The sequence below is a fragment of the Salminus brasiliensis genome, chromosome 5 (assembly GCF_030463535.1).
Source record: "Salminus brasiliensis chromosome 5, fSalBra1.hap2, whole genome shotgun sequence".
Taxonomy (NCBI): Eukaryota; Metazoa; Chordata; class Actinopteri; order Characiformes; family Bryconidae; genus Salminus; species Salminus brasiliensis.
This window is the reverse complement of record NC_132882.1, coordinates 27,126,987-27,150,007: the sequence shown is the minus strand read 5'-3', so window position 1 is coordinate 27,150,007 and position 23,021 is coordinate 27,126,987. Positions and strand designations below refer to the sequence as shown.

At 40.5% G+C, this 23,021-nt stretch overlaps 1 protein-coding gene across 1 annotated transcript in view; it reads right to left on the bottom strand.

Annotated features, from left to right (window-relative positions):
• Positions 1-218: 218 nt before the first annotated feature.
• The window catches only part of LOC140556285 (lethal(3)malignant brain tumor-like protein 4), a 102,867-nt gene continuing 80,064 nt past the window's right edge, over positions 219-23,021 (bottom strand). The window contains 4 exon segments of the mRNA XM_072680020.1: positions 219-1,899; positions 3,892-3,917; positions 3,920-3,953; positions 10,567-10,736. Of these exon segments, the coding sequence (XP_072536121.1) occupies positions 1,744-1,899; positions 3,892-3,917; positions 3,920-3,953; positions 10,567-10,736 (386 nt within the window). The 3' untranslated portion in view covers positions 219-1,743.

Here is a 23,021-nt window from a genome sequence, read left to right as displayed (position 1 = left end):
CAGCTTCAAAATCATGTTGATGCTCCACTGACTTGAACTCTTTCACTTTCTCTGACTGTTCTGTCTCTCTATTCTTGTCCAGAGAAGTGTCCCCCAGGAAGTTACACTTCCTGCCTGTAGGGGGAGACCAGGAGCAAGCATTTCTAATTCTCACATACTGCTGCTTTAAGTTCCAAGCACACATAAATGCATATATAAACAGTGAAAAGAAACAGTAGGGAATTTGCACGGTTTATTATTTGGGTTGTAAGCTTGTGAATGTGTTTTGTTGTACAAAGTGTAAATTCAGTGTAAGAAATCAGATTAACAAATATTTACAGTACATTTCAAGGTTAAATCAGATGGCATTTGGGAACGGAGACTGGAGGAGGAGGATTTAGCTTGTTGTAGCACTGCACCATGCATTTAACAGCAGTCTTCATAAAATAAAGTAGCGGAAAAGAACAAAATACCTGGTGCTCTTCATTTCGGGACTGAGACTGCCCGAGGCAAATGAAAGAAAACGTTTCGAAAGCAGGAAAAAGCAAGAAAGAGGGTTACACTGCTGAAGTTTCATTCACGTCCGGCTAACTGGAGCAAAACACGGAGTCGACAACTTTAATTTGGAACAGTTCAAAAATGTATAGCAAATATATACTGTATATACACACATTTCCATGGGTGTGCACTATAAGAAGCCTTTAAACAGTTACCAAAAAATCACCCTGAGGGTAGAGTGTGACGTGAAATCTTTCATGAAAACTACAAAGAAAGACTTACTGATCCAGCTGTACTTATCCTGAATTACTGCTGAAAGGCCTAATAAGTCTACTTTCCAGAGAATTAGAATGCACTTAACACAGAAATGACACTAAAGTCAAGTAAAGTATACTAGCTACTTTAAATTACAACCCAAATAGCAATTTAAATTTATTTAAACATCCATCCAAGGATTTTGGATATTTGACCTTGAGCTAAATGTGCAATACATCACAAAAATAAACATTTTTTTTCTCAATCATAAAAAAAAAATCCTTTTGGCATTTGAAAATTCAGAATATATAATATATTAATTTTCCCTACAGACAGACCTAGATTTGCACAATAAATAAAGGTGATGAATCAGCAGGTACAGAGGAAAATTATAGATTTATATTTATATATATATATATATATTTATATATATTTCATTTATACAAAATAGATACTAAAATAAGGAGCAGTTATCACAAAGGGCCCCTCCCAGGTTTGAAGTCAGCAGACGTAAATCATATGCTGTACCAGAGACTGAAACCTGCTCATCAAATGCTGTTTAGTCTGTTGTGTTTGATATAAATAGCACCTTCACCATTAAAACCCTTGTTATCAAAGCTGGCCATGCTGTTCATTACTTTGTGTGGTTGATTGTCATGTCGTTGAGCTTATTTTTGTAATGCAGAGAAACTACACAAGGAGGAAGAGGAGGAGGAGGAAGTGGGTACAGCCTATGAGAGAATAGAAAGCTGCTGCTGGCATATGGGTTAAGCTGACCTTTGCTTTTTTACATTTCAAGGCAGATTTGAAGGTTGAGACAGACACAAGAACCTGAAAGGCAGAGGTTTGAAAAGTTCCTCTTTGAAGAGAGTCCTTATAGGGGAGTACCTTTATGTCTAGGTGACTGGAAGGGTTAGGGAGGGGAGGAGGCTGGAATGCATCAATACAGTAGACCTCTGTGTTCACATACACTCATAAAAGGGGGAGTGGGTGGGTCAGACTTCATGGAATTCATGTATTTGTATCACTGCTTGCTGACTGGCTGTCCTCAGCATGCTTGAACATCAGGATGGAATTGTAGATTTTGAGGGCGGGGCCAAGCTTAACACTCATGATCTTCACGATGTCCCGCTGCGTCAACAGGAGGAATGCCTTGCCGTCGATTTGCTAGCAAAGGAGACGAGCAGAGTGGGTTATACTACAACGAATAAACACCTCAACATAATTCAAGACATAATACAAGTCATTCTGCTCTCTTACTCATACTCAATAACATGCTGACGACAACACAATCTCCTAATGACCCTATTCAGACAAGATTCAATTTACATGGGGTCAGGGGGTTATTTTCTACTTTCACAGGAACTTCTTGGTGATATATCTGTCCAGATCAGCCCTGTCTGTGCTTTTCTCTCTCAGTCTTCGAGAGAATAACAGGCTTAATTACTTGTTGTTCTTCACTAAACTCAGCAGTAGTCTGATAATTCTACTCCAGTCCAAGTTTTTTTTTTTACTGCTACAGGCCATATTTATCTGCCAGTGCATACTAAACACTATTTGAATCACAAAGAAAAACACAACTGCAACAAAAACTAAAGCAAAAAACAAAACAAAAAAACAATCGAATTGTTGTTAGAACTTCAGTTCAGATGAAAGAGTGTGATCATTTTTTATTGCCATCCGTATGCAAGACTTTTATCAATGAGGAAAACACCAGTAGGAGCTCCCCTGTGGAATCTTTTGATAGCACACTATGGAAAGTATTACAAAAACATGAAATACATCTAGACTTCACCTTTAGCTTGAGCATAATATGTTGTAACAGGAAAGATAAAGCACAACAAAGTATCGCAGTAAAATCTAAAAAAAACCCAAAAAACCCCCAAACAAGTCAATCAATAATGTTAGTCCCCTACAATCAGCTAACCTCTGGCTATCGCATGTTTTTCATGCGGGGGAGAAACTGCAGGAGAAAGAGGAGGAAGAAATAGAACAGGTTACAGCTTCTTGCTGGTAAGACCACATTAATTCATAATATACCCCCCAATTATATAAAAGATGCAGATAAATTGTACATTCATTGTTTCATTAAAAAAAGTCATTGCAATATTTTTATTAAACCAATAATTACAAAACCTGTTAAATACATGTGACTGTATACAAAAAACATACATTTAATGTTACAATGTTACAGTCTTACTCCAACAGTACTTCATATGAAAGTACCTGAATTGTGGGAACCGCAACAAAGGAAGACAACATGTAACAGCAGTACCAGCACTGGTTAAAAGAATAATGTTAATAGATTATCTTATCTGCCTAGAAATCCAGTATTTCATCTCCACAATATGAGGATTTCACATTAGAGCAACTCATTAATAAAGAATCCTCTGGATTCTTCAATGTGGAGCAGATGAAATGTCTGCAGTGTAAGGGAATGCAGTCTCTGTAACATGCACAGCACTCCCTGCATACTAATATTTACTGTGGTTACAGTGCTGTTTTAATGGGCTGTGATCAAAAACCATTCTTTCCCAGTTCAAACAAATGCTGTCTGCTCTATTATAACGGAAAGAAAAAAAAGCTCTATTCTCTACACTGTCCCGAGAGATTAATGCTTGGAGTGTGCAGTGGCAAAAGGCTAGCCTGTGTCTGTTCCACTTCATTACGTTAAGCACAGTGCAGAGGAGAGAGAGAGAGAGAGAGAGAAAAAGAAAAACACTTCCCCACCACCTAAAAGAACAGACCATCAAGTAACCATCTACACAAAGGTCTTATTCTCGGTCCTCACTTTTTTTGAAATGCTCGTGGTTGAATGCAATCAAAAATCCTCAAAGCAAGTGTTCCAACATCTAGGCAAGAAAGCCTAGATAATGCAGGATAATGTGAAGAACTAACCAACACTGCCCTTGGTTTCAGAAAAATGCTGGTTGAGTAGGTGTCTACAAACATCTGGACATACAGTGAGTGCTCCAGTGTGTCATACTAGAGTAAAAGCTGAAACACTGAACTGAAACCAAATTTAGCCTAAAAACAAACTGCGTGCTGAAGCTGAGGGTCTAACACACTGGTGACTGCGTAGCACAGGCTACCTCCTTTCTTCCTGAGGCTAAAGATGGAAAACAAAGGTGAATCTAAAGTCATGTCACTTCAGCTTACCTCCTCTTTGAACTGCTTGGCTTGTCTTCACAGCCTGGGAGAGAGTGGATGAAGTCAGCCACCTAGACACAAACGCACACATTGAAAAATCATTTAGCTTGCGTGATCATGTTGGACTTCTTCAAACCACTGGAGTTTGTTTTCATAAGAGATGAGCCGAATGAGTCCCAAATGAGTCATGTCATTTAAATAGTAATGAAATGAATCTCTCTTCTGCAATTCACACAAACGTGTCAGGATGTGTTGAAGGCCATCAGATATCAGAAATGCTTTAGTGCACCTGATCAGTTGATAAATATAAAGTCATACTAAAATGTAATATTATGTTATGTTATGTTATGTTACATGCTACCCACTAGGGCCCAGGGTTTGCGAGTTCGAATCCCAGTCTGTGAGAGTCTGTGAGTGATGAGGGGAAAGAGCGCCATCTACCCACTCAGAGAGAGCTCGGCCAATCGTGCTCTCTCCCCGCATCACTCTTAAAGCGACGTTGGCTGGCACAGGGCCTCCGTTAGCTGGTGCTGCAAATCTGGGGACACGCTCTGAGCGGTATGAACTTGGCTGACGAGTGATGCCACATTGGCGGCCTTACCCTCCTAGTGCGGGAGCATTGGCAGTGCTAGGCGAAGTTATATACGGGTGGGTTAACTGGCAATACCAAATTGGAGAAAAAGGGAAAAACAAAATAACAACAAAAATAAAAATTTAATAATAATAATAAAAAGACTATGGAAGGAGAGTGAGAGTGAAAGAGCAAGTGCGAAACAAGCACACTCTGCGTGATCGAGAATCAATGCATAAAAGCTCATGCTTGCTTGAGTTTTCCTACTCTGATCAAGATTAGTGAAATGTTCCCCAGATCAGCGGTCACGCTGCAAACAGCATCAGCTTTATTTATTAGTGAAAGAGCCACAATGGTCCACGAGGGTCTGAAAAAAAAGGATAAACAATCCGAGCTTTAATGAAGCTTATTAAATGCAGTACTAAAACCTTGTGGCTCTTAACAGAACAGATTTGGAAAGTTCAAAAGATGCATAATTTAAGGGGCTTTGAGAAAACATGTGTACCATTTAATATTTGGCCAGCGTGCTCCGTTCAAGCCCAACAGTACAACGGATCAATGCGATTCCCAGTTCAACACAGTCCTGCCTCAGGCCCTAATCCATCCATTCACATGAACTTGAACAAACCCTCCAAACTATATTAGCTCACTGGGGCTAAGCAGCCGCGTAAGGCAGGCCTGATCGCTCACGGCCTTACGACACTAATAGGTTTGGGAACAGCAAAAATTAAAGCCAATGTTCAAAGATGTTAACAGCACAGTAGGCTTCCGGCAGAGCTGGTAACGAGACCATAGGGGCCAGTGGCACACAGCTCAGCCGCCAGAGTCTTCGAGCAGAGCAGGAAGAGCCAGAGTGCCCTGGCAAAATGCCTGCTCTGAAGCAGAGCTGTAGCTTTTTAAGACCATCAGCCACGCAATGTCTCCCCTTTATACTGACGGACATGGGGAAGACCACTTGAAATGACTTGGTGAAGCAACCTGCCTAACTCACTACAAGTTCTGTGTGGGATAAATGCTAGGGTTATGTTAGCAGAAGAAGTGCAATTAAAGTCTGCCCATTAATAACGACAAGACATATTACGTAGTGGCAGTGGCAGCACAGGCTGGGCAAGCTCTGATAATGAAGACATATGCCCAGCTTGCTAATGATCCTTGATGGTGGTTTGGAGCTCATCTGTGAAAATCTGTATTCAGGAGATTTCATTAAGATTCAGTCCAACATGGAGGGAGAAAGTAGTGTGGTGAAGGTTAATGCTTCTGGGAGATGATTTTAAACCCCTAATAACTGCTTATAAGTCTCTGCATGAAGATGTTTTTTTTCACAATCAACAATGCTTTCCTGGAATCGATGGAGATTACAGTAATAGGCTACCCTGCCAAATGGACTTGAAGTGTTTAGGCAATTTCAGAGACTAAAATGAACCTGGTGTGCTAAAAGCTAAAACAGCACCATCAAAGAAGTACACATTTCCACTTAGGTAATGCTAAGGACTCTGGCAGACATTAACTGAGCTGCAAACAATGGACTGCTGACTGAAGTTTCAGCTTGAAAGATACCTTCTCAAAGAGGGTAGGAGGTTGTTGCATGGATGTGAATATGGATGGAGTTAAACCAGTTTTGACTGTCCAAGCATTGACTGAGACCATTAATGATCACGAATTGAGAATTTCAAATTCAGATCTACTTTGGTAGGTTATGTACTTGACCCAAGACAAATAGCATCACTGATTTAAGATGACAAACCTATGTGCGTCAGTACGAATGCACAGAGAATCCTTTTGCTTCAAGGTTAAGCAGCATACAGGCAGTAATGCTTTTTTTTCCTACAAGATCAGACAAGCTTACAAGTTTAAACAGGGCTATTAACATCAAGTGTAATAATGAACAGAACTGGTTCTGTCAGTACAGAAACCAGAATGGATGGAGTTTTTCCACCATAACAGAAAACATCAGAATGCGTATGAGAAATCAACATGATCTGTTGGAGCATCTGAACTTGCTGGTAACGTCTCAGATGTGCCTCTATTCCCTTCACTGAGAAGGTTTTCCATCTAAAACACAAAAACACTTCCACAACTCTGAGCCGCTTTGCAGTCTGTGTGGTAACTTCACACAAACCCCAAAACGGTCCCGAACGCTGCCTTTCTCAAACCATTATCGTCACCCAACGTGTGGAAAAAGTAGATCTAGTGTTCTTACAGAGTAATATTTATAGCCTAAACCTATACACTGCTCATCAATTCCTCAGTCACCTGACTACAGAACTCATAAATTAGTTCCATAGTACTTATGTAGTAGATTACTTACTAATTACTATTGATTTCTATGACCAAAATATGACAATTTTCCATAATGACAACAATTTCTAATATTTCACGGTACACATTTAACATATAGAGGCTAAATCAGGAATAATGTTAAAATGTTTAGTGTCCAGACAACAGGGCAAAACCTGCCCACCAAGCCCAGTTAGCCAATGCTAAGAAAGAAAAATAAAAAATCCAGATAATCAACAAAAAACTAAACTTTTTACCTGGCTAATCCCATCCTCAGAGGTAAAATTCTATATAACATGAGATAAAACATGTGGTTAACAGGACACTGCTAACCTAGCTAGCTGGTGTTCTTTCCTTCACTTCCCTTCATACCTAGTTTATTTGCAAAAATGAACGTATAAACCACAGTAAAAAGTTAGTTAGACACTCTCCCTCTCATGATGATGAAGAAGAATAGAGAGACTGATTCACTCTATGCTGCAGTGAACCTTAGAATGCAGTGACCGTTAAATCTACCCAGCATGAACATACAGAACAATTACAGTGAATTGCAAAAGACGGATTATGTATTATAGTGAGGGGTAAAGTCACAGTGAACTTGGGTTTGAGTCCTAGAGCATCAGATAGCGTGTTCAACAGACTGGCACAAATAAAGCACACCTTATGAAATACAGCTTATAACGCCCACTGTTATAAAAAATTAAACAAGCAAACCCACAGTGAGGCCAGACTTGTAGGCCAGCCTGTAACCTAAAACAGTCATATCCTCTTTACCTCCAAACAATAAAAAGCACAACAAAAGCAAGCGTGTGGCTGTTGTATAAGCTCATATTAACTTGTGGGACTTCTAATATGCTAATAATACACTGACATTCTGAAACTAATTACTATGCATAAAGCAGAGCTAAGCAAATTTGGGTTAATAAAAAGACAAATAATATATGGAATGGCAATAATTCCTGAAAGGCAAAGCAATAAACAACTTGTCTTGATGAACATCTTCTCGCACAATGGGCAGTAAGACATGCCTCTGTTTACTATGCGTAAACACACTGTGATCTGTGCAAAGGACCTGATGTTGGTAAGGACCTGATGTTTACCCAGCTTCAACACATGCTGTGTGTTTAGCACCCTGGTCTTCTCATCGACTCATTGCAAAGGGGTCAGAGTTTGAGCTATATCTGGTTACCATGGCAAAAAATCTCTATCCCATCCCCTTCTCTGGCTACGGTTTTTTGTTAGCTGCAGAACAGCACTGACAGGGGCAGAAGAGATTTACAGTATGATTTACTGCGTTTGCCCTTTTCTTTATTGTGAACGCAGAACGCCTGCTGAGTTGAGGCCTTTTTTTGTATTCGCGATTAAAGAAGGTTGCGTGTTCAGGAAACACCGGGGCCCTTTCCAGTAACTAATCATCATTTACTAAATGTGGATGTGTAGGAGCACCCCACGCAGGCCGTCTGCTCGGGGATGCCACAACAGCCTAGAAGCCAAACATAGAACTGTTCTAAATGGGAGATCACTACACAGGAGAGTCTTATTCGGGCATAGAATTGTAGAACAAACCTGAACTTAGCATTAGAGCATTTCCCAGGTCTGATCCAACTTGACTGGGGTCAAAATTCTGTCCAAACACCACTGACTAGAGACCAAATAAAACCTGTCGGCTAGTGCAGATTCATCCAGAATCCTTCCTATCATCTTATAGTCATCTTAAGCTCCCTTCCAGCAACATGACTGACTTCCAGCATGACCGGTTAAAAACTGCTTAAGGCATTAAAGACAAGACAACCATATTCACCATTAGTGTTGCTAAAGGCCTCCACCTTTATCCCATCCATGAAGTGAGCAAACACGCACATGCACGCACACACGTGCACACACACAAACCAAACAGGGATATAGTAACCACACCTGCCCGGAGTGGTGGGCAGCCATCTCTACAGCACCTGGGGAGCAGAGAGGGTTAGGGGCCTTGCTCAAGGGTCCAACAGTGGCAGCTTGCTGAGCCCAGCTATCGAACACACAACCATGTCATCAGTAGCTCTAACCGCTGAGCCACCACTGCCCCAAATGCAAATGCAGGTCAAGTTGCATTAAAAGTGGTAGAGTGGTAGACTGGTAGTAACAAACTAAAAAACTTAAAGCAACTGACTCAAGCCTGATTGATCTTTGAAAACCCCCAGGATCTGACAGATAATTCTAGCTATACTACACAATAACTGTTCAACCGCTCCAGGATAAAGCATCAGCAGCTGAGAACCTGCTACGCAAGCTCAGAGCATTGTGGTTTCTTCTTCAAAAAGCCTGCAGTCCCGATGATGCTAGAATGGGGCTTTAATTACAGACATGCAGCAACTACAAGAGATTCCAAAAGTCACAAGAAACGCTTAGATGACAACAGGGCAAGAAAAGACTACTAATTGGTGCAAACGTTACGGGCGTTTTTCAACACAGATTTGTCAAAAAATGTCCTAATTACCCATCAACAACTTCTTCCAACTTTCTCTCTCTTAACTGTAGTGTAAAGCTGTGAATTAATGAGCTCTTTTAAAAGGGATTAAAGCAGTTTCTAACACTTTTTAGTTGTTGAAACGGTTGCAAATAAAGGTATATTTCAGTGAGTTACATAATTACAGCTACAAAGGCACGATGTCTCTTTGCCTTGTTCCTCAGTTATGCGTAAAACAAGAACAAACCAATCTGAACAGCAATTCAACAGCAAGATTATAGAGCAGAAATAAAACTTGGCATATCAGGCGATAAAACTCAAGATGCAGCTGCATAAAAAAAATGAACTCTTTGGAAGAACCTGTATTTCTGTACTGATTACTAATAAAATGTAGTCTAGTCATTATGTAAATGAACTAATAGCACAAACAGGTTATGTCTTTTATTGAGCACACTGAGTAAACATCCACAGGGCAGGCTACAAAAAGTAAGTGAACCCCTGTGTTAATGGCTTTTCCAAGAGCTAACTAGCAAAAGGTGTTTAAATTAATGATGAGATTAGAAGTGAGGCGTTCACAGGTACCCACTGACTAAAGGCTCACAATACCTGACAAATCTGCTCATCTCAAGAAGGATTAGTTAGTGTGAACAATGCCTTGATACAAACAAATTTCACAAGACCTTAGATGGTTTGTTGGAGACGAGAAAAGGCTGGATAAAGCCATTGAAAGCCTTGCTAAAGACCTAAATGTACATTAATTAATTGGTTAGAAAATGGAGAAACTTCTACAAACTACAAATCTCCCTAGAAGGTGTGGGAAAAAAACATCTGGATGGTGGCGACCACCGGGATCCCCACAATGCTTCTGAGAAAATGTTCTATAGACAGGTGAGACAAAATTAGAACTTCTTTAAGCACAAATGTACAACAGTTTGTTGGCAGGAAAAATACTGCATTCTGCCAAAAACCTCACCCCAACTGTAAAGCATGATGGAGGGAGCATCATGGTCTTAGGCTGCTTTGCTGCTTTAGGGCTAGGACACATTGTGATCACTGGAGGAAGTGCTCAAGTAAATGAAGAACTGAAAAAAGTTTTTAGAGTTAAGAATCCTGACCGTAACCCTATGAAGATGCTATGGCATGACCTGTGAAAAAGATTTTAAAGCTGCAATTTTAAGGTAAATTGCTAGTGTTACTATAAATAGAAGGGTTTACTTACTTTTTCTAGCCTGCACTTTGGATGTTTGCTCAATTCTTAATAAAAAACCAAGAACAGTACAACTGTTTGTGCCATTAGTTTTGTTAGACTGTGTTCATCTATAACTGAGTTAGAGAGTTAACGATCAGACCAGAGTGAACTGTAGATAAATGTGGACTTGCATACCTCCTCCACTGTCCAGTCGGCCACACGGCTGGCCTGCACACCGGCCACTCCTGGCAGAAGTTTACAGTGTTGCTCCCAGCACAGCGGCAGGTCACGACCCGGGTGAGCAGACATGGCCGACAGGAAGACTGACTGATGCAGGGCCTGCTGAAGACTCTCCACGTTTCTCTCTACACACACATACACACACATACAGAGAATGAATATCAGCAATGGACGCCTACTGGGGAAAACACGCATCTGCTGAGCCTCTGCTGAATAATTTGCTGAAGCTGAAAGTGATTTATGGCTGCTGCATTGAATGTAGTGACATTAATTAACAGTGCGCAAAGACAGGAAAAGAAAACTAGTTGATACTGTTCAAATGAGAGAAACTGAGCTAAATGTACTCTGCCTTCATCGGGATGCTTGGAGGCAAGCTGAACAAGTGCCCTTGAACAAGAAGAACAAGATGTAACTGCATCCAAGAGTCTTCCAATCTAGATCATGCTCTACAGGGCCATTGCCTTTCAAATGAATAAATAAATAAATAAACAAACGAGCAAATAAATAAATAACACAACAAGTTTGAAAAAATAATGTGTTGAAAAAAATGTCAGACTTAGAAACCCTTCAGAATACATCTGAGCTCTCTCTGCCGGAGTACCTGTGCGTCTGGAAGGAGTAGCAAACCTCGCCTTTAGCTATGTTAGGACAGCTAGGTGAACGCTCAACATAATTTGATTTCCTTTTCACGGTATCAGCATGAGGTGATTTGATTTGCTGAAAGGACCCCGGAGGAAAAATGCCCTTTTTTTTATCCTGCCTTTTTAAATGATACGTAGCAGCAGTTCTCAGCGACGGAGTGTTTGATGCATTTCTTTTTAACAGCTGAAATATTTAGCTGGCATTAGGAATTTGCAGTGAAGGACACAGAACTCATTCTTCAAGCAAATTTATGATTCAAACCCTGTTGCCATGGAGTAATGACATCACATCATTCCCGAGTGAAATTCATACACAAATGTTTAATAATTACCATTTAAAACAGACAAAGCATATCTATACATTCACAGTCGAAACTTCTGTCTGGTAAGAATGAGAAACATAAGCAATATTTTAAGTGTGAATAATTATGTTATAATTACAGCTAATATTGGCATTCTGACAGCAATCAAAACAATTAGAAAAATAAGCGCAATCTGAAGGCCACAGGATGGGAAAACCTGCATCCAGTTATTTCATTTTGACCGGTTGAAATGATTGGATAGCCTGCATGCCTTACATTCCTGTCAGTCATAAAGACCTAAATACACCTAAAAGTTAGCAAGCTGGGTTTGTAGGAATGGCAGAGAAAGTTACACGTGTACCTACAGCAGCTTGCACTGCAAAGACAGAAGCAGAAAAGCCTTTGACCAAAAAGTGATGGTATAACCCTATCCAGGAGAAGGCTGGAAGATTTTGTAGCATTGCTGTGAGGATTTGATTGTATTGAGTGACAAATACGGTAGTCAGGTCGGGATGCTGGATCATCCGTGTCAGCAATGGGTGCAACTTAAAGAAGCAGAACACATTCATTGGAAGGTGTGTCCTACATGAAAACATATTAATCAATAATATTCTGTTTCACATGCCCCTCCCACTACCCCACCCATCATCCAGTGAAAACTCTCAGCAAGCTTAGAGACACAATGTGCTACAGTCAAACACACCATGGTACCTAATGAAAACGTGCATCTGACTCATGTGGACTTAGATTCTATTTTTTCCCTCAATACTTCTCGATATTTTTTCTTCCATATTAATAATGAAGAAACAAACTGCTCATGCCATGCAGCCAAATGACAGCACACACAGTGGATTTACACTTATGGTCATGACGTGCAGTAACCAGTTTAAGCTGAAACGCTCTAGATATTTCCCGTGGGGAACTTTCCAGAAGCTCTGGCCAAGAAGCAGCCTGCTACTCCTGCCAGACTGTAGACTCCTACCAGAGCCCAGCAGGTGAGAGCATGAGATTCAGGTTCAGAGAAAGATGCCCGCTTGACTCGTACAGCATAATAAAAAATCCCTACTCAGAAGGTTTGGTGGCAGCTTCGGTGATGACACACAGACACTGAGAGGGACTAAATGGAAACTTTCGGCAATGGTTAACAGCAGGATGTTCCTAATAAGCCTCAGACAGAGCTACACATACACATACAGTTAAATCTGATAACACAGCATTTTCAACATATTCACAATGATTTGTCTGCAAACTGTACAATGCATTTTAAATTCTGCTAACGCTCTCTCTTACAGTAAGAGTCTGATGGACAGACTGCTTTTTAATGGGTTTTTCTATTTTTCATTAAACACTTAAATGCAACATTTTTTTTGGAGGAAATCTTACATGGTTCGTCATTGTTCAGTTAGGTTGTTTAGTTTTTCCAGTGTTTTGGCCTATGATTACTCGATGACTAAGTATAATTATCAGCCATTTTCAACAGTCAGTTTCATTCATGAAAGGAACAATAGAAGACCTAGCTGTGGAAATCAGCAAATGGAACAAGTTTATAGGAAACAGCATTTCCTTTGCGCAGCATGACAGCCTTTGTCAAACAAATCCTCAAGTAGATCACAAACCACTATGCCTAATGGCAAACCACTCCCACTTTACTTTTGTCCCACCTTTCTTCCCGGAACCTGTACCATGGGATTTCATTAGTTAAATGGAGGTGCGACAGAAGCAGCCTTCAAAAGCGAAGCTTCCACCCCAAAAAAACAACATAAATTAAATAAATAAAAAGAGGAGGAAACTGTGTGCCAGCCTACCGCTTACGCTGCCTTGAGGTTCAAAGGACACAGCTCGGGTATACATAGCATAACAGTTGAAGTTTACAATTGATTATAATTAGTTAAAATGTTATTTTTTTGGGACCCCACCCCCCATTGTCTGCCAAAAAGCTTGGTGTATTGTGTTTTTTGTCTACACTTAGAATTCAGTGCCAAACTATACTAAAGTCTAAGCTTTTTTAATGCACTTTTCTGATGCAAAAGAAACACTGGGTCATTCTGCTGGCTTATTTCCACAACTATGCCAATTGGGTAATGGTCACTATCAATTAACATAAGTTGAAAAAGTAAGACAGAATAATTAACAGTACCTGAGGGGACCTTGTTTCTCAAGCAGCAATGTAGGTATTAAGCTATTGTGGTACTGGCAGGATTGCATAATGTTAGCATTCAAGGGTTACTTTTGGTTGTAGCCCATTTTATTATATTTGGTCATTATCTGAATATATAAGCAGATAAGAAGCATTTGATTATTTTGTGTGATTATTTATTTAAGCAGTATTCGTGTTACAAACACCATGTTACATAAGACTAAGTAGAAATTCAGTTAACTTAATATAATATTACATTAAAATAGTACAAAATAAAATAATAATAATCATAAAAAAAAACAAAAAACTAGACAACCAGCATGTTGGGTATACAATCCAGTGATGCTGGGTAGGCATAACCCAGGGTATGCTCTGTTGAATAGTGACCTAGCAGTGGTTGTGTAAATGGCCTGAATTAAGCTGTCTTTAATCCAGCACTTTGAGTGTACGACTGCCACCACTGCAAAGAGTACAAAAGCAAGACTTCTCTCCTCAATGACAACCAGGACACGCGCCACCATTTCACACCAAACTGCCATCACACTCAGTCATTGTAGCTAGAGGAGAAATAGAGGTGGGGAATCCGCACGCAGACACACACACAGACAGCACCTGGAAGAGGAATTATTCAAGAAAGGGCTTTGGGAGCATCTCTCTTCTCGCCTGGCTGCCTTCCATGTGGGCCCTCGCCTGGCACCTCGCGTAAATGTTACTGGCAAAAGTGGCTGAATTTCAAGCTGCATGAGCAAATCTGCTCTTTTACACATCTCTAGGGATGCACGGATATGGGAATTCCGGACTGACGCCAATATGAGATTTTTCCACGTACATAGTGTACAGTAGAGTCTTCTAACAAACCTACTCTTTTCAGTGGAACGTGTAAAAAAACCCAACAAAAAACCCACAGAAATAAATAATAATAATCATAATAATAATTATTATTACTTATGTAATTTTATGTATGACAATGTGATCACCTAATTATTTAAAAAGCTATCCACAGTACTGTCTGTAATTATTTAGTTTGGTTAATCAATATTTGCTTGTTAAATCAAATGTGCTGATGGTGGAATTTAACAAATCATGCATTTGGGTCCAGGAGCCAAAATATGTTCAATCTAATTCAATTAGTTAAACTACTTAAAAAGAAATTTACTTTTGACTGCATTCATGTTTAGTTGCATCTCTTCTTATTATACATCATGTATTCAACAGCAAAAACACACATACTACTAGAGCTAGGCAATATGACGATCAATTTTGTTATTGTGATAGAGAATATGCTTTTCTAGGCATATCGAGGATATTGTTAGTGCTTGAAGAACACAGATCAACTGATCTCAACAATTTCATTACAAAGTGTAATTATTGTAATTAGACTGGTTCAATTGGATAAAATGCAGGAGATGTTGAACAGAAATCACTGTATTCAGAGTGGGAGAGAATCTGAGTAGTAGTTTTTAACAATCTGACGTTACTGATGTATTTAGTCTGTGGTTACATGTATGATGTAGTATTTTTACCATATCACCCAGCCCTACATACTACCAAGATAAATAGTTTAAAATAAAGTGCTTAGCAGTAAACAACTGAACAGCATTTATACAATTTACACAAACTAAACCCACCTGGATTTGCATTGAACAGACAAAAAATTATTTCTAAAGAATTATAAAAGGCAGTAAAATGAACAGAATTCAGATATTGTTGTGCACTAGTACAGCAACACTAAAGCATCAGTAAGTAAATACAACTTCAATAAGTCCTTAAACATTAGTTTGAAAGTTAAATCAAATCTAAATGGCTGTTCGATGCTGAGTATTTAAATGTTTAACCATTATCCGCCATTGCTGTGCACCCTTACTGATCTCAGGCAGCTAATGGTGGTTTTTGCAGTTTGTCTTAGAAAAGCTGGATCAGCATTACCCTCCCCATGAGAGGAGAGGTGCCAAGTGGCTGCCATCTTCACACAGATAAGCCTGAGTGACCACACCAGGAGAAACACAGTGGGCAGAGAGAAGGGGGAGGGGGTTGAGATGGGAAGAGAAATATACCCACCAACAGGAAGGAAAGGCTGTTCTGTACAAAACCAAACACGAGTGGGAGATGGTCGAATAAAGAGGAAGGATTAAATGTGCAATTCAACGGTGCTGACAAACAGAACTGAAAATGTATACAAGTACGGTGATCTCAATCCAGATCTAATTACCACTACTCCTGTGTCTGTTAAACCTTTCTGCTGGTCTTCTGTCCACTTCTTTGCCATTTTGGCATTTTAGATCTTGCCATTACTTTTTTTTCTTCTTTCTTTTAATTGTTCCCCTTTTTCTCCTAATTTGGTACAGCCAGTTAACCCACCCATTCCTAGCCCCCCCGCCCCCCCGCACTAGCAATGCTCTCGACATTAGGAGGGTCATCCACCGCCTCTTTTCAAACTGCCCCAGACACACAATCGCCAGGCTGCACACAGGCTGCACACAGGCTGCACACAGGCTGCACACAGGCTGCACACAGGCTGCACACAGGCTGCACACAGGCTGCACACAGGCTGTACCGGGTACCCAGCCCAGCTCACTTCACGAGTGATGAAGGGACAAAGCGCCATCTACCCACTCTGAGAGAGCATGGCCAATTGTGCTCAGGATCTGAACTTGCAACCCTCTGAGCCACTTGGAGCCCTAGATCTTGCCATTACTTCCACAGCTGCCATTAAGTAATGGTTCTTATTGGCATTTCTGATGGACACTGCAAGCTGGAAATGTTTGAAATGTTTTATAACCTTCCCTGGTTAGAACAGCCATAGATTAGCTGCTCAGAATAGCCCATTAGCCCATTGAGTGTGAGCACAAGGTCTGAAGAGTTTGAAACATTATTATAATGCAGAATCATCATCAGCTGACAATTCTTCACCTGCCAGTCCTAATGAATCAGTTAAGGCCTAACAGGTTTATTCAGTTCAGACCCCTGGTTGGGTGTCCAAACTTTTGCACGTCAAAATGACAATTTATTTTTACATTTATAGCATTTAGCTGACGCTCTTATCCAGAGCGACTTACAGGATTACTTGTATTACAGAGGTGGGCCAATGTAATGATAGGAGTCTTGCCCAAGGATTCTTAGTGGTGTAGCGCAGCATAGTCACCCAGACCGGGAATCGAACCCCAGTCTCCCAAATTGCATTGTAGCTCACTGGCATTTAGTGGTGTTATCTGTTGGGCCACACCAACCACTATTCATTGTTGCCATTTCTTGCTCCTGGTCTCCCCTTACAGGCAAGAAGTATAATATATCCTTTGAACCACCACTAAAGGACACACTTTTCTGTAGGAGCTGAAAGAAGCATGAGAACGGAGGTGGTAGAGTAATATTACCAGATATCACACAAATGAGACTCTTCGGGCAGGATAATGCTCGCGAGAACTACATAAACACTTTACTAGCGTTACATACTGCAGTTAGCGGCATGTTGAACCTAAAGTAGCAATGACAGTGGCACTTTTCTTCCTATAACAGTCAAACCAGTGGAGCATCAACAAGATTTTGAAGCTGCTATTTTAAAGTAAAATGCTGCATAACGTTGCATAAGGACATTAAACTACAAATTAAGCATGTAAACATTTGCACGGACACAATTTTACTTTTCCCAGGGGTGCCGAAACATTTGCATACATCTTTGTACGCAGCATTTTGATTTCTATAGGTGAAACACACACATAACCCCACAGGGAGTTGCAATAGTCAATCAAAAAGCCCCGTTTTCTCACAGCCCACAGCAGTTAAACGCTTACTGCTGTTGCAGGACAGCAACTGGCTGTGCTTTTATGGACAGGCTCAAGCAAACACCAACACAAACAGCACAGCTACAGTGAGTAAAGTCTCCAGCTTTACCAGGGAGCATGCAAAAATAAGGAATGCTGTTAATATGCGGACAGTAATGACCAGTTCCTGTTAATTCTGGAGCAGCTCTAGAATGTAATTGCTTCACTGTCAGATTAATTGTGCAGTAATTGTGAAGTTATTTATGAGAGGACAATGGCTGTTTTTCATTGCACATCCCGTAAAATTACAGAAAATGTTAAATAGAAAAACATGCCATTTTATAGAGAGACCTCATGAAACATTAAAAGCTGTTAGCTCAGAAACAAATAATAATTGAATCAAGATTTCATTATTTTACTTGAGTTAAAGATTCAGTGCTGCTTGCTATTTTGCATAAAAACCAAAGAGAGGAGGGGTGAATCAGTTTTATGCATTTAAGATGTGGAACATCTGATGACAAATATCAAATATGCTACATTATTAACAAGAAAAAAAAAATATATATATATTTATATATAATATATAAATTACTCCATTCCTTTCAAATATAAGCCCTGCAGGCATTGTGTTATTACCGGATACTCACTGCTGCAGTGGTTTAATTTAAGACTCCACTACATGTGCCAGAGCCATTCTAATCTGAGGCACCAACGCCCACAAATACGGTCTTAGTACACGCTCTGTCCAAACAGACTCTTAACCCCACTTGCTTTAGAGAAGCTGCAAACAAAGCCTCCGTCTGTGCCTATGCCGCATTCCATCCTCTACTTTTTGTGGTAGTATGTGTGCACGTCTCCAAACCGCCTCCAACAATTACCGACTTTTTACTACCTTATTACTTATTGAGGTGTTTGTGTGTCTATTTTATGTCTGCTTGTTAGAATCCTAAATGGCGTTGCAATCATTAGAGAAACTTGTTCATGCCCACTCATTCATACTCTCCCTTGAGGAATGGCCTGTGATCCTCATTTTAAACATCTAAGCCCTGACTCACACAAGCCAGCGTGTAAGAAAAGCTTAGAGCAAAAGTACTGTCTGTCATTCCTGATTTAAATGTTGATGATGACATTGAGGGAAAAGCCCCCACAAATCTGCCAGTAAATGATATTTACATAAATGATATCATTAAATGATATTTTACACACTCAGTGGATCAGGCACCCTTCTTGCACTGACAATTGCGTGCCCATTGTCTCGACTTTAAATGGTGGACTGGGGTTAGAATAGGAAACGCGACCCCATATGCAGCAGTATGCAAAGCACTGCGAGACATATTTCTCCTGCAATCGTCTGATCCAATCATCAGGCCATAATGATTTTGGTTACTGGCTAAAATATGTGAACCACAATAGAGAGAGAAAGGGTGTGAGAGAGAAGGGAGAGCGCGAGGGAGTGAGAAAGCAAGAATGCGCAAGACAGAGATGCAAGACAAGGAGATATTTGTTATCATAATCTAAGTGCATTTTACAATTTTACAAGCATTTATCTTGCTCTGAAAGGACATAAGTGAGAGTGCACATTCTGTGAAGCATGCTAATTGAATCAGGCTGGCTCCACAAAGGAAGATGAAGATCCAGCGTGTTTACTCAGTCTGCCTTCCACACCACTGCTCTCCAACCTCCATAACATGGAGGACCACAGCATAAAAAAAACAAAAAAACAAATACATGACATCGTTAACACTAAGACAAGTGATGAAAAAACCACTGCATGATGCTACATAAACAATGGCCAAAAAATGATTTTGAGTTTTACTTTTACTAATTCATGGTAAAATTAAGACAATTTCATCTCACGGCTTACATTTTCAGTGCTTGTGCTCATGTAATTTGGCACCAACCAACAACCAACACTGAAATGACTGAAACCAGTGCACTCAACATGGCTTTCAAATTTGGCTTGACATACTCAATTACAAATCACCTGAAAATTATACCTGCCCCCATCTGAACCCCCATGGCCGGCAACAAATTTTCTTGATTTGAGTACATTAAAACCTGAAGGACAGAAAAATAGGAATTACAGACTACAGCTGGAATAGTGAGAGCAAGTGTAAGCAAGCATGTGAGAGAGATGCGGGAGACAGAGAGTGCGAGATGTGAACTCAAGGTGAAGTAAATGTTAACTAGTTGGTGAAATCAGGGACAAGGGTGCTGTGGTGCCTGATTCTTGAGGTATTTTGACCAAAGCATGTCCAGCCATTTATTTAAGACCCCAGGGAACTGTGTTAACTTGTGGAAAAGAGGTACAATGTCACTGTACGCTGTTTTTTTATTTCTTTCGGGGGGAATAAGTTAAATTAAGCAAATAAACAGTAATTATGCTTTGAAAAGTGCAGCGTGTTCCCTGTAGAGGATGTGGAGTATTTTCACTTAGAAAATCAACACCATATATAATTTGAGCAGGGGAGGCCAATCATTTGCAAGACTGTATTTTTAAAGCTAAATTACAGTTTTGTATTGCAAAACTGCCAAAACATTTATTATCCTGTGCCACTTCTGTCATGGTCATGTGACCACCTTTAAAACACGCACATATAATATGAAATAATTACAAGGATCTTTTTGCACAGTACCAATGTGGTGGAAAGGCCATGCCAAAAAACATGATTGCTGCACTCATAAGCCGATAAATCACGGTCAAAGACTATCCAAAAACCTATGCTGAATGTAACGTACGCAGAAAGCAGGATTACAAGTCACCCCATACCAAAAGCCAACAAATCCACATTGCATATCACAGTCAGTGCTTCTCTACTGTGCGTCTAAATCACATCAATTAACACTATCCCCAGTTCAACTCCATGTACCTAGACTGCTCCCTCTCTCCCTCTCTCTCTCTCTCTCTCTACGCTGTAACTGCTTCTAGTGGTCAGGCCCTGAAAGCCGCAGCAGCTGGTCAGACAGAGACCGGGTAATCAGCGGCAGGGTCAGGGAGAACTGCACCGTTTCCAGGAGCTTGGTCTGCAGCTCTTCATTAGTGTGAAAGGAGGTTAGCTCTAACGAGGCTAGCGGCAGGCCAGTGTAAGCGAGAGAGGCATTTTGTAGGCTGTGATACTGGCCGAGTTGGTGACAGTATGGTCCCACGGCCAAAGCTTGATGAGCTAACAGCAAGAAAAAGGGTGACTCATCAGGGAGTACAGTCTCCACAGGGACACCATGTGTGTGTGCGTGTGCAGGCGCCTGTCAGGCTGCCTGTCTGCAGTGGGACTACGGTCTCTGAAATGTATATCTGTGTGTCACGTAACTAGAAACTGAGAAACTGAGAGGTCACATGCAAGCGATGTGTGTGTGTGTGTGTCTGAAAGGTAATGACAGCTTACCCTTAGGAGTCAATAGCTGTAATGCTATATAATAGATTTGCATTAGAGAAATCTGCATAGACTTGATGTAATGATGGTGGAACCCTTTTTGGTGCAATATAGGCACTATATTTTTAAAAGGTTCTATAAAGAAGCACTTTGAAAAAAGGTTTTCCAACAATGTGAAGGATGCTTAAACAGTGCAACGAGCCACATTAGCATCCAAATAGTTCTTTGAGTTGGCTTGAACCATTGCCTCCGATCTGTTTTTTGCCATTTATTAGTCATTTATAACCGAAATGCTTCGCTTTAGATGAACATCTAAAACAGGTCAGTAGTTACAGGTTGGTTGTCTGTATTACAAAGAACACACTGATACCAATATGCTCTTAAAATAAATTGACTTTGTCAGCAGATCCGAAAAATCAGGCTTGTGGAAGTGTTCAACCTCTTCAGACTTCCATTTGGAAGTAGCACCGTTTGCTGTTAAATCTGTCGGGGTGGGTTTCTATCTGCCTTACTCACGGTTTGGGACTTGCACCTTTTTGGCAGATTTGTTCCAGGCTGCTTGCATGATGCTTGTGGAGCACATTTTTCCTCCAAACAGTACAGATTCTCAATCGGATTAAGAACTGGACTTGGCTTGGACACAGCAGAAGGTTCAACTTTTTGTTATTTAACCATTCCTGTATAGTTTGGCCATGTGCTTGGGATCACAGTCCTGCTGAAAGGTGAAATTCCTCTCAAGCTTTAGGGTTTTAGCAGACTGCAGCATGTTGTCTTGCAGACTGTCCCTGTAATTTGCTCCATCCATCTGCTGTCCTTTAATTTTAACAAGACGGAGAAAACATCTACACAGCCTAAAATCCCACCCCTGTACTTTTTTCATACTGCCACAAAGTATTACAGCAGTATGCAGGGATTATTACCAGGAGGTTGGAAGGGGTAGCAGCAAGTAGCGCAGACAGGAAAGTGCTGCTGCTGTTAACTAACTGCCCAGCTAAAGACACAAGTGCTGGCAATAAAAACGATATACCTGAGAGCACAAAGTCGAGTAAAGGGTCTCAGGAGCGTTTTCAGCCGTTTTCAGACACATTTAGTAGACTGGTTTGTCCAGGTTGGCTTGATTTCCCTTTTAAAACATTGCTAAACTTAAACTTAAGCAACTAATTCTTCTTTCTTGCCCTCTGATATCAGCAAGTTGTATTTAGAGGTCTTAATATTGTTAACTGGTGCAGCTTCACGCCAGTCTCAGACACTGAACCCTGCAGTTCCATCAAAGAGATTGCTGGTCTCTTCGTGGCTTCCCTAACGGCAGGTTTCTTGCTTTGAAGCGTAGTCAAAGTAGTGCCTAGTTGGTATGATATAGCTTTCTTATCAATGGTACTTGGTACACCAATGGAATTGAAGGCCTCTTTACTCTAGAAAAGGTGATCCTTCCTAATAACTCACAGGTAAAATTGAGAGTCAGGTGAGCTAATGAGGTTGAATCTTTTTGCAAGGCACAGTATTTACGTACTGCATGTAAATTAGACAGATGTTTTTTATTTCTCTGACCAGCTTATAGACAGGCTTGTTCAGACGGTCACGATCCATTACTCAGATTGCCGTGCTTGAGCTATACTTCATGTCTATACTTCATGGTCATTTCCCAATAAAACATTACAGATATGCTGAGAATATCAGGTTTAAATAAGCTGTGTATCAGCTACCCATCACACACCCCCACACAAAACACAAGTACAAGCTCAACCTATATTTGGAGAAGCTGCATTGGGACCTACATATCTGAGATGCTGCTCTTTGTAATCACATATTCAGGTATTCAGATGCATGTTTGCTTGTGAATGTGTGTACATTGACTACGGTAAGGGGGCTGACCAAAGCGTTTAACACCCGCCACCACTCTTGCCCCGTCACAGAGGCCATTGCCATGGCAATGGTCACAAAGCATCATCGTTGCTTGAGCACCTTTTTGTAATTTGCTGTGTCACATGTTCAATGTGGGCCTGTTTGGCAAAGACGACAGGATAGGACAAAGTGTCAGGAAACATTAAAGTCTTGAAACCATGGTGTCAAAGTCACTGCAGCAGAGTAGGGAATAAACAGAACACTCTTTGCTAAAACAGTGGACATCACTCTTTGCTAAAACAGTGGACATGACTAGGATCTGACCTATGCTATTGACATGCATGATACTGGCCAATTTT